The 12403-nt window shown below is 38.1% G+C and overlaps 1 protein-coding gene across 3 annotated transcripts in view; it reads left to right on the top strand.

Moving 5' to 3' along the window:
* Positions 1–73: 73 nt before the first annotated feature.
* Positions 74–12403, top strand: part of RAD17 (RAD17 checkpoint clamp loader component) — a 34807-nt gene continuing 22477 nt past the window's right edge. For 2 of the 3 annotated variants that reach the window (XM_061129613.1, XM_061129615.1), the window contains exons 1-5: positions 76–208; positions 1720–1823; positions 4827–5084; positions 5638–5721; positions 10995–11151. In XM_061129613.1, coding sequence (XP_060985596.1) covers positions 193–208; positions 1720–1823; positions 4827–5084; positions 5638–5721; positions 10995–11151 — 619 coding nt within the window. In that variant the 5' untranslated portion in view covers positions 76–192. Of the gene's footprint in view, positions 209–518; positions 724–1719; positions 1824–4826; positions 5085–5637; positions 5722–10994; positions 11152–12403 lie in introns of all 3 variants that reach the window. The other variant, XM_061129614.1, reaches the window with a different exon arrangement.

Raw genomic sequence — 12403 nt, 5'->3', positions numbered from 1 at the left:
ACGCCTAAGACAGTCGCTCCTCTGGCGGCCCCGCCCTCCGGACTGGGTCGCGGAAGCGCCGACTGATCTGGAAGGTCCCCGGGGGGCGGGGCCTCTGAGAGGCTTCCGCGCTGAGCTCGGGCAGGGCCGGGTGGCTTCCCTTCCACCTGGAGCAGAGCCTGGGCTCCACCGCTCCCCTCCGCCCACGAGGGGATGCAGCTACCCGAAAGTAAGGCTGTTGTTGCTGCGACTGTGGTGTATATATGTCCTCGAGACGCGAATCCATGTCTGCCTTCACGCCTCCCGGCCTCTCGTGGCTCCTCCTGAACTGCCCATCCCATCTGGGGGTGAGAGGGTGGGGGTGCTGAGCTCTGGCCTGGAGCAGAGGCTCGGGAGTTCATCTCGGCTCTCGCCTGACTAGCAGCCTGACCTTGGACAAATATTTCAGCTTAGTTATCTCCAGTGCAGTGTGTAGGGGGGTGGTGGGTGTGCTAGAAAGACTCTTCAAGGTCTTTTCTACCGCTGACATCTCATTTCAGGAACCTGGTATCCTCAAGGACAGTTGCCTACTTTTTAAAGGAGGTAACTGTCAGCCTTGTTTTCAAAGAGCAGCTAGAATTCTGACCAGAACTACAGCCTTTCTTATTTCGACCTGCCAACCATGTTCACTCAAAGAGGTGCTTTTTCCACTTATGTACCTCTTTGAAACTGGAAAGCAGAGACGTTCCCGGTCGTGAAAAATATGTGAGTCTGTGTGATTTGCTTTCTAGTGTGTGGAAGTGTTTACACATAAATTATGTGTGTCTCCAAACTATAAAGCTCAGTTTACAGGTTTTTAGACTTTAAAAAACTTTCCTTCTGGCAAACTTAAAATTGCTGAGTTTTCGCCAGTTTATATAAACATTGAAGAACTATGACATTCAGAAGAGTGTTGCCAAAAAAATGTCTTGATGACGTGTTCAAATAAGAACAAACGTTTGACGTGTTCAAATATAGAAAAACTTTACAGTAAAATATAAAGTCTTTGTCTAAAGTCAGTGATAAGTGTGAATTCATTGTAGGCTGCTTTTTGGTTATGTGAAATTTTGGGGAAATTTTTGAAATTTAAAGTGTGGGGGGAAAATTGATTTATTTATTTTTGGCTGCCCTGGGTCTTCCTTGCTGCATGCAGGCTTTCTCTAGTTGGGGTGAGCAGGAGCTACGCTCTGGTGGCAGTGTGTGGGCTTCTTGTTGGGTACTCCCTGCCTTTAGAGTGTGTGAGCTCCGTAGTTGCCGTGCAGGGGCTTGGTTGCTCTGGTGTGTGGGGATCTTTCCAGACCAGGAATGGAACTGATGTCCCTTCCATTGCAGGGCACTGTTCTTAACCACTGGACTACTAGGGAAGCCCTGAAGTGTGGAAAATTTTAATTTTAATTTTCAGTATAAAAACTGCACAAAGAGAATTGTTCAATTTTTCTTAACAAAACAGAGGTACACAAATGTCTGGTTTTTCTGTGTTATCTAATAACATTACTGAGTTCATATGAAAAATGTATCTTTGTAGATAATTGACAGTTATAGTCATTAAAAATAAAATTCACTTTAGCATTTTGATTTCTTACTGCCTGTATATTTACTGTATTCTCTTTCACTAGTTCTTGAGCCTTTATTATGTTGTTGATTTTATCAATATATATCACTGTACTTCTGTTTTACAATTTTCTGAATTTGAGATTTTTTTTTTTTCTTTTCTTCCCCCAGGTGAATTATACTTTAATGTACTACAGGTTGTATACTACGGATGGGAACTATTGAAGTTTATAATGTCAAAAACTTTTTTTAGACCAAAGGTATCTTCTACAAAGGTATGATACACTAAAATGGCCATGTGAAAAAAAATAGAAAATAAAATGGCCATGTGATAGTTGCCCAAAAGGAGTTACAAATTTTTGAATATGTTCCTAATGACTTGCTACTAGAGTCAAAGTAACGGTGCCCAGTATTTATTATAATTAGTGATCTAAAGACTCTAATACTAAATTGTGAAACAACTGTGTGCACTGAAAACACAACCTTAATTTTTTTTAATGTATTTATTTATTTTAATTGGAGGCTAATTACTTTACAGTATCATGGTGGTTTTTGCCATACATTGACATGAATCTGCCATGGATGTATGTGTGTCCCCCATCCTTAACCTCCCTCCCACCTCCCTCCCCATCCCATCCCCCGGGGTTGTCCCAGTGCACCAGCTTTGGGTGCCCTGTTTCATACATTGAACTTGTACTGGTCATCTGTTTCACATATGGTAATATACATGTTTCAATGCTGATTTCTCAGATCATCCCACCCTCGCCTTCTCCCACAGAGTCTAAAAGTCTGTTCTTTATATCTGTGTCTCTTTTGCCCTCTTGCATATAGGGTCATCGTTACCGTCTTTCTAAATTCCATATATATGCATTAATATACTGTATTGGTGTTTTTCTTTCTGACTTACTTCACTCTGTAATAGGCTCTAGTTTCATCCACCTCATTAGAACTGATTGAAATGTATTCTTTATAATAGCTGAGTAGTATCCCATTGTGTGTATGTACCACAGCTTGCTTAACCACTCATCTGCCAATGGACATCTAGGTTGCTTCCATTTCCTAGCTATTGTAAACAGTGCTGTGATGAACATTGGGAATGAAAGAGCAATCAAAGAGAAAGAAATATGTTGTATGCGGTATTATAACTTGAAAACCCCCACCTCTTAGAAATTATGTGGTTCAATATACCAGTTCTCAGTAAAGTTATTGGGTGGGTGGGATAAGTGTCAGACAGTGTACTGGAAGTTATCCATTTTCCTAGTGGTGAATCTGATTTTCCTCTGACTGTAAGTAAATTATTTAACTTTGCTGTTTCTCTTATCTTCTTCTTTTTTTTTTTTTTAGGGAAGTTAAATTCACATTTATGTAAGAAATAAAACTTTAAAATGTATGAGAACATGCATATTGAAGTTGCTAGATCGGAATTGCTATTAAGAGTTTTACTACTACTCATATTTTCATGTACTCTATTTTTATAAAGGAAAGGGGCCAAAATTGTAGTACCAGTGACAGTCTTTTAAAGAGGAGGAAATGAGAGGGGTAGCTATGACTGAAATTTTTTTGCTTGGAGGTCTTCCTTCCTTTATTCTCTGCTGATCATGATGCTAACCTCTGCCTTTATAAGAGGAGTGAAGTGTGATTTTGCATTCATAAGATACCTGTAAGCCCTAACTTCCTTCTCCTGAGCCTACTTGCAGTGCCAACCTCCGTGTTTTTTTTTCTTTCCTTGCGACAAGAAGCATTGTGTAGTAAATGGTTCACAACTGTGGCTGAGCATTCTTCAAGGAAAATATATCTTGGTTCCCCCTTGTTAGCCAGGCAGGGAATTCCAAAAGTCAGGCACTGAACTAGATTTTTCTAGATTTATACTATTGGAATGTTAAGAAAAAGTTCACTTTTAAAATTAAAATTATTAAATATTTTTAATAATTAAAAATTAAGTATTTTTAATACTCCTTAATATTTTTAGGTTAAATATTTTGTTTTTTCATTTTTCTCTGTGTATCATTACAAAGGATTTTAAAGAAAAGGAAATGATGGAGGGAAATATAGAAAGGTCAGGAGTTTTTATAGACCAGAGGACTGTGAAGTAGAACTCACTGATTTTCCTGTTCTATTAACCTAGTACTCTTTCTCCTGAACAAATCTGACAGATCATCCTCTCTGGAAAGCCTGCTTCCCTTTCAGAAACATACTAGTTGCTTCATGCTGCTGCTGCTGCTGCTGCTAAGTCACTTCAGTCGTGTCTGACTCTGTGCGACCCCATAGACGGCAGCCCACCAGGCTCCCCCCGTCCCTGGGATTCTCCAGGCAAGAACACTGGAGTGGGTTGCCATTTCCTTCTCCAGTGCGTGATAGTGAAATTGCTCAGTCATGTCCGACTCGTAGCAACCCCATGGACTACAGCCTACCAGGCTCCTCCGTCCATGGGATTTTCTAGGCAAGAGTACTGGAGTGGCTTGCCATTGCCTTCTCCGGGTTGCTTCATGAGCTGAAGAAAAATATAATCAAGTCATAAATACAGATTATTCATAGCATCAGTATTCTTAGACCTTATCCTCACAAATCTTAAGGCTGATAGGGATTATTTTAGTGTATGAAATGGTTCTTAGTTTGTGAATATATTAATCTGGTCAAGGCAGAAGTGTTACTTTCCTTACTGCTCTACATGGTTAAAATCCTGCCTTTTTCTTTATTCTGTTTTACTTCTTTTTTGATAGGTGATTTTAATATTTGTGTTTCAAGGCTACAAATGAGTTTTAAAAGAATCAGCCTCATCTTTACCCTGAAAGTAAAAGTCACTCAGTCATATCCAACTCTTTGCAACCCCATGGACTCTAGCCACCGGGCTCCTCTGTCCATGGGATTCTCCAGGCAAAAATACTGGAGTGGATTGCCATTTCCTTCTCCAGGGGTCTTCCAACCCAGGGATTGAACCTGGGTCTCCTGCATTGCAGGCAGATTCTTTACTGTCTGAGCTACCAGGGAAGCCACCAATCTTTACCCTGGAAAGATGATTATTTATAAAAATAATTGTTTGTACTTTGTATTCATTTATATGGCATTCATCATTGCCATGGTCAAGTAGATAAGCATGCATTTATACTCTCTGTAAAGTAGAAAAATAACTAGTACATAGAGTCAGTTTTATTTAAAGAACTAATTTGTGAGATTTATTGTCAGTGTTGCTAATACAAGAATGTTTTTAATAGAATAGTTACATAGGTAATAGATGCAAAAAAATATAAGTGTTTATTTATATGGTTTCTTTTTTTCAGGTAACAAACTGGGTAGACCCATCATTTGATGGTTTTTCAGAGACTACAAGCATTTCTACTATTACTGCCACATCATTAAGTGTGAATAACTCAAGTCTTAGAAGAAAAAAGGTGCCTTCCACAGTAGAAAGTAGCAGACTTCCAGCTAGCAAAGGAGGAAACCTATCTTCCTGTAAACAGATCTATGGTCTAGAAAATTCAAAAGAATATCTGTCAGAAAATGAACCATGGGTGGATAAATACAAACCAGAAACTCAGGTAATAATTAGCATACAAAGAAGTCTTCATAATTTAGTTTCAGGAAAGAGAGGGATGTGCATTTTCAGTTATTATACATTGAAACCTTTTTGCCTAAATGAATTAGAAAAAAATAATAACTTCTATGTTTTTTTATATTTCCAGTCTTGAATTTTCCCAACAGTTATTCTGAAGATATATCATTGGTTATTTGTCTTTGATTTAATTTAACCCTTTGATTTAATTTAACTTAATCAACCCATAACATTGACTTGATCCATTTAATCTTTTGCTAAATGTAAAGCCCCTCCCTATTTATTACCTTACCAAAATATATTTCAGAATTTTAAAATATTTGGTAATTTCAGATGTGCTTCAAATATTCATATGTTGTGGTCAGTTTAACAATATAATTCTTCCATATCAATATAAAGAAGTATAATCAAAAAGACCTTTTTATTATATCATGTTACTCATTTGCTAGTTTTTTCATTAAAAATGTGTAGAATAATCTGTGCGATATATCAAAAATTTTTGAGTTAAAGTGTTTTTATTTTAAACTTGAAAATTTTAGCATGAACTTGCTGTGCATAAAAAGAAAATTGAAGAAGTTGAAACCTGGTTAAAAGCTGAAGTCTTAGAAAGGCAGCCAAAACAGGTAACTAAATAAGAAATTTTTTTTTTTAAAGCAGTTTTTATTTATTTATTTTTGCTTCTTTATTAATTTTTTTTTTTGGCCATGCTGAGTCTCTGTTGCTGTGTGGGCGTTTCTCTAGTTGCAGCACGAGGGGCTGCTGTCTAGTTGTGGTGAGAGGGCTTCTATTGCAGTGCCTGCTCTTTGTTGCAGAGTACAGGCTGTGTAAAGGGTGGGTGGGCTTCAGACCTCAGTAGTTGTGGCTCCTGGGCTGTAGATGGAGCACAAGCTCAGTCATAGTGGTGCTTGGGCCTTAGTTGCTCTGAAGCATATGGGATCTTCCCGACCCAGGGATCAAATCTGTGTCTCCTGCATTGGCAGGTGGATTCTTTACCACTGAGCCACCAGGAAGCCCCAAGAAATGTTTAGAAATATTTGACCTCGGATGTGTCTCTGCCTTTTAGTTGGTTGTAGGAAGTTAAAAACTTTCGTGTTGACTTTGTACTCATGAGTCCATTTCACCTGTGGTAGAAAACTGTCTGACCTTACTACTTCTGCCTCATTAAAAGACTCAGGAGACTTTGAGTTTTCTACTTTACTTTTATCTCTTTTTCCCTCTTATGTATAAAGCATAGTAAACCATTTGGGTGCTAATATATTTAGCATATCAGATTATCTCACTCTGAAGCAAGTAGGCAAATTACATACTAGTTTTTTACTAAATATAACCTAAAATAATCATCATTTTACCCTGTTGAGAAGGCAGTGGCAGCCCTCTCCAGTACTCTTGCTTGGAAAATCCCATGGGCAGAGTAGCCTGGTAGGCTGCAGTCCATGGGGTCTCAGAGTTGAACACGACTGAGCGACTTCACTTTCACTTTTCACTTTCATGCATTGGAGAAGGAAATGGCAACCCACTCCAGTGTTCTTGCTTGGAGAATCCCAGGGACGGCATAGCCTGGTGGGCTGCCGTCTATGGGGTCGCACAGAGTCGGACACGACTGAAGTGACTTAGCAGCAGCAGCATTTTACCCTGTAAAATGGTTTTTTTTTTTTTTTCACTTCCTAATTCCATAATTGCCCTTGGCCCCCAAGCTAGAATATTCTTTCTCTCTTTCTTTTTAAACTTTAAAAATTTTGAGATTCTGCAAACATAAAGAAAAATAGAATAGTAAATGAGTATTCACAAACCTGTAATATAGCCATCATTTCCCCCCATGAGTATTTTAACATAAAATGTAAACATTTGACATTTAATTCCCTGATAAGATCTAGTGATCCATTCATATTCACATTTTTCCAGTTGTCCTCAAACTGTCTTTTATATCTGGTTTGTTACAACCAGTGCATGATCAAGAACCATCCATTACATGTGATTATTATATCTCTTAGGGCTTTAAAATCTAGAACAGTTCCCTTCACCTTCTTTTTCTCTCCACGACATTGACTTATTGAAGAGACCAGGGTCTTGTTATCCTGCTGTTTGAGGTTAAATTTGATCAGTAGATTAAGGAGGTGATAGTCAAAGCTCTTCCTTGTAGCTTCCTCTTGAATTTGGCACATGATCTATTGGAAGATGCTTTGGCAACATATAGGATTTTCTGACAGTCTTTCACCTAAGAGATTTAGTGTCCATTTTCAGTCCTTGTCTGATTAGTAATTTTGTTAAGATTGTGAAATGGTGAATTTTCTACTTCTGTTATTGTTATTTCTATAATTGTTAGCTGGCATTTTTATATAAAAATAGATTTCCTCATCACTAACTGGGTTTGCTTAGTTATTAATACCTCTAAATACATTTCCAACTGGAAAGACAGGATAAATTACTTTGAGATGAAGAGTTTGGTATTTTAATTACCTCCAGTGGTAAACAGGTCCTTTTTTGAATCAAGATTCTTTCTGTCTGGTTTGTTGATCTAACCTTTGGTGTAGAGTTAAGATAATGTACTCAAAATGAACCTTCATTTTCAGCATTGGTATTCCTCTGCTGGCTCGTAGAAATCTCTTGTTTTTCTGAGTACCAATTCTTGGGCACTTTCTCAGAAAGCTTTTTCTCATTGTGTTGTTTGGTCATCTCAACTAAATAGTCTTTATTTTTCAGTGAACACTGTGTTTTATCACTTATCAGTAATTTTTTTTTTTAGTATAAGCATTATTGTGTCTTAAACTTACTCAAGTGTTAACACAAGTGTTATTGTTTTACCAGTGGGATGACTTAGGTATGTGTGCATGTTATAGGTATTAGCGAAAGTATTTCCTCTACAGTTTGAAAAGCTTCTTCCCTCTAAGAAGTTGTAATTTAACCAACCATGTACTCTTTATTATACAAAACTTTCAATGTCAGTAATTCTAAGACATTTTTATTTTAAAAATTCTGGATAATTTCTAGATTTCTCTATGGAAAAGATAAAAAATTGTTTATTCACTGAGTTTAATTTTGGAGACTGACTTCTTTTCTTCAAAATAGAGTAAATTATTACAATGTAGGCATTGGGGGTATTATAAAAGTATTTAGTGTTCTGATAGGAGACTAGCTCGCAATTCTGTTGGTAGAAGCAAAACCTGGTGTGTGGCTGTATCACGTGTCAGAAAACATATGCAACTTTGTTCCATAAGAGTGCAGGGCTGCCTCTGTTTGAGCTTTCTCTTCTTTTGAAAAGAAGTAGTTTCCTTAGAAGTAATCAGTTCTCATTAATTGCATTAGTTATGTTCTGTTAAAGTCACTGCAAGCAAAGAATTAGCAAGTCCTGAACCATTGTTCCTATGGGAAATGTAAGATTGGTTCCTTCAAAACCTAATGTTAAAAGAAAATGAAAAACCTAATGTTGCTCTGGTCACATTTTCATCACTTCCCCATTAGTACATAACCTTGTTTTATATGTTTCTGTGTAAAGATACCTTATTTATTTATTTCAGTTCAGTTCAGTCACTCAGCCATGTCTGACTCTTTGCAACCCCATGAACCGCGGCACGCCAGGCCTCCCTGTCCATCACCAACACCTGGAGTCTACCCAAACCCATGTCCATCGAGTTGGTGATGGCATCCAGCCATCTCATCCTCTGTTGTCCCCTTCTCCTCCTGCCCCCAATCCCTCCCAGCATCAGGGTCTTTTCCAGTGAGTCAACTCTTCGCATGAGGTGGCCAAAGTATTGGAGTTTCAGCTTCAGCATCAGTCCTTCCAATGAACACCCAGGACTGATTTCCTTTAGGATGGACTGGTTGGATCTCCTTGCAATCCAAGAGACTCTCAAGAGTCTTCTCTAAAACCACAGTTCAAAAGCATCAATTCTTCAGCGTTCAGCTTTCTTTATAATCCAACTCTTACATCCATACATGACCACTGGAAATTTTTATTTATTATTTTTTTGCGTGCGGGATACACAGAGTGTTATCCACTCGACCGCCAGGGAAGTCCTCAAGATACCTTATTTAATATGTATTATTAGATCATTAACATTAAACTCATGGCCTGTAGAACTATAACTCATAAGGTCTTCCATTTTATTTTTTTTTTAGGTCTTCCATTTTAAAAAGTGGAACAGGGGAATCCCCTGGTGGTCCACTAAGTTCAGACTTAGTGTTTTCACTGCCAGTGTCCAGGTTCAGTCACTGGTGGGGAAACTAAAATTCAGTAAGCTGCATGGCATGGCAAAAAAAAAAAAAGAATTAAATGAAATGAATAGTGTAACTGGGTAACTGGCTCTTCTCTGGGTCCAAGTACACATGCCCTTATTTACCATAGTTAATAAAGGTAAATGGGCAAGCAAGGATCACAGCCCACTGGTACATGTAGGATATCTTCCCTTGATAATTTTTCAGTTTTAAACTTTTAAACTTTTTTTCAGTGTGTAAGGGAATGTTACTGGGACCCATAACCTTTAGTCTGTCTCTAGGGTCCTGTCTCTGGTAAATACATTTCTTAGTATACATTTCTTAAAAAATCTGATATCCAAACTGAGGTCATTCCATAAGGATATTATACTTGTATAATATTGAACTATATAACCCAAAGAGAGCTTGATATTAAGATTGAGTTTTCTGAGTTCAGGTAACCTCTAAAAATACTCGTATCAGACATAACCTCTTTAATCTAGCTGAAGTTGTTTTAATTTGGCTGCTGAATAGTCCTTGGAAGGAACATAGTGTAAGAATTGAGGATACAGTCACTATTTAGGACAGTATGGAGATTGCTTACAAAATTAGGAATAAAACTACCATTGTTCAGTTGCTCAGTCGTGTCCAACTCTACCATATGGCCATATGGTTTTATGGTCATATGGTACCATAAAACTACCATTTGACCCAACAATCCCACTACTAGGCATTTACCCTGAGAAAACCATAATTGAAAAAGACACATGTACCCCGGTGTTCATCACAGTGCTATTTACAATAGCTATGACATGGAAGCAGCCCAGATGGCCATTGACAGATGAATGGACAAAGAAACTGCGGTACCTATACATAGTGGACTATTACTCAGCCATAAAAACAGATGTGTTTAAATCATTCCTGTTCTAATGAGGTGAATGAGCTAGAGCCTATTACACACAGTGAAGTAAGTCAGAGAAAAATATCATATGTTAATGCATATTTATAGAATCTAGAAAGATGGTACTGATGAACCTACCTGCGGGACAGCAGTGGAGATGCAAACAGAACAGACTTGTGAGCACAGCAGGGGAGTAAGAATGTGGGCTTAATTCAGAGAACAGCATTGAAATAGAAACAGTACCATATGTAGAATTAGATAGCCAGTGGAAATTTGCTGTGTGGCACGAGGAATTCAAATCCAGACAGCCTCTGACACTGACGCTGAAGTCGCTCAGCCGTGTCCGACTCTTTGCGACCCCATGGACTGCAGCCTACCAGGCTCCTCCGTCCACGGAATTTTAACCTAGAAAGAGAGTGTGCTGGGAGGTGGGAGGGAGGTGCAACAGGGAGGCGGCATATGTGTACCTGTGGCTGATTGATGTTACTATATGGCAGAGACCAACAGAATATTGTCAAGCAATTGTCCTCTAATTTAAAATTCTTTTAATAAAGATATTAAGAAAAAAGGAAGGGCCCCCCCTGCTCCCCAAAAAAAGAAAGAAATTATCAGAAGCTGTGCTTAGAAGTTCAGGAAATAAGATCCTTTTATTTATAGCTGGTTTATTCCAGCTAACATTGTGCAATTAAGTCTGCTTTTATGACTAAATATTTCTAGAGATAATATTTAAGAAGAATATTAAAACAATATTCTAACATTCCAATGATTTTGATTTTTTTTATTGATGTTTATATTTGGTTTTAGGGTGGATCTATTTTATTAATAACAGGACCTCCTGGATGTGGAAAAACAACGACTATAAAAATACTAGCAAAGGAGCATGGTATTCACGTACAAGAGTGGATTAATCCAGTTTTACCAGAATTCCAAAAAGATGATTTCAAGGAGATATTGAATCCTGGTAAGGTTTGTTGTAAAGGTAGTGGAAATAGTGGGAAAGTCTATTTACAGATTTGAAACAAGCCCCTCAGACCCTCCTGGGTATGTTTTTGAGAGGAAGGTATGTATTGCTGTCCTATACTTGGTTGGCATCTGCCCACTACCAGCTGCTTCACAGTCAGAGTAGCAATCACATGAACCTTTGTGGGTGCATTTAGGTTCAGAGAGAAGTAACTTTAGGAGAAGGAAGGAAAGGGTCCCTCCAATAAAAGAGGTGGTGCTCAGTCGCCTAGTTATGTCTGACTCAGTGTGACCCCATGGACTGTAGCCCACCAGGCTCCTCTGTCCATGGGGATTCTCCAGGTAAGAATACTGGAGTGGGTTGCCATGCCTTCCTCCAGGGGATCTTCCTGACCCAGGGATCGAACCCAGGTCTCCTGCATTGCAGGCAGATTCTTTACCATCTAAGCCACCAGGGAAAGCCCTATGTAATGTAATATAATTTCACATATATGCTCATAAACTCTAGCATGATCATTTTTAACTTGCATAGCTTTGTTATTGCTGCTTTAGAGTAACTAGGCTAGGTGTATACAAATCACCTAGGCCATTTTGAAGTGCAGGGGTTTCTGTAGAAGGACAGTTGTATTAGTATTTTAATGCGGGATATTCTTTAAAATTCTTTTTTTAGGTTCTTCTATAACATCTGTGCATATGCACACCCTTTTGCTGCTACTCCTGGAATTTTTAGTACTTTCTAGTAGTAATGTTACTTTTGACAATTTTTTTTTTTTTCCTAGAAAAGTGTCTTTTAATAGATGGAAACTAGTGTACACTATGTAGTAAAGGTTGTTATATATCTAAAGTACAGCTCCAAATGTAACTATTACATAGAAAAATTTTGAGTAAGCCAATACACTGTAGAATTGTTGTCTTCAGTATAGGATATGCTGAGAAAAGAGTTTCATCATAGCACAAAATAATCAGTTAAAGTGAAGTTGCTCAGTTGCGTCTGACTCTTTGCGACCCCATGGACTGTAGCCTGCCAGGCTCCTTCGTCCATGGAATTTTCCAGGCAAGGATGCTGGAGTGGATTGCCATTGCTTTCTCCAGGGTACTTTTGACAATCTGAAAAGTCTTTATTTACAATCTTCTGTATAAAATATTACTTCTTGTCCTAATAAATTTACTTATCAGTCATTCAGTTTTTGTCATTAAAACTTATTAAAGTAAAACTTGCTATTATTGAAAATAACTTATTTATGATCACACAC

This window comes from Dama dama, chromosome 25, assembly GCF_033118175.1.
Source record: "Dama dama isolate Ldn47 chromosome 25, ASM3311817v1, whole genome shotgun sequence".
In the NCBI taxonomy this organism is placed as follows: Eukaryota; Metazoa; Chordata; class Mammalia; order Artiodactyla; family Cervidae; genus Dama; species Dama dama.
This window is presented reverse-complemented; position numbering and strand designations above follow the sequence as displayed.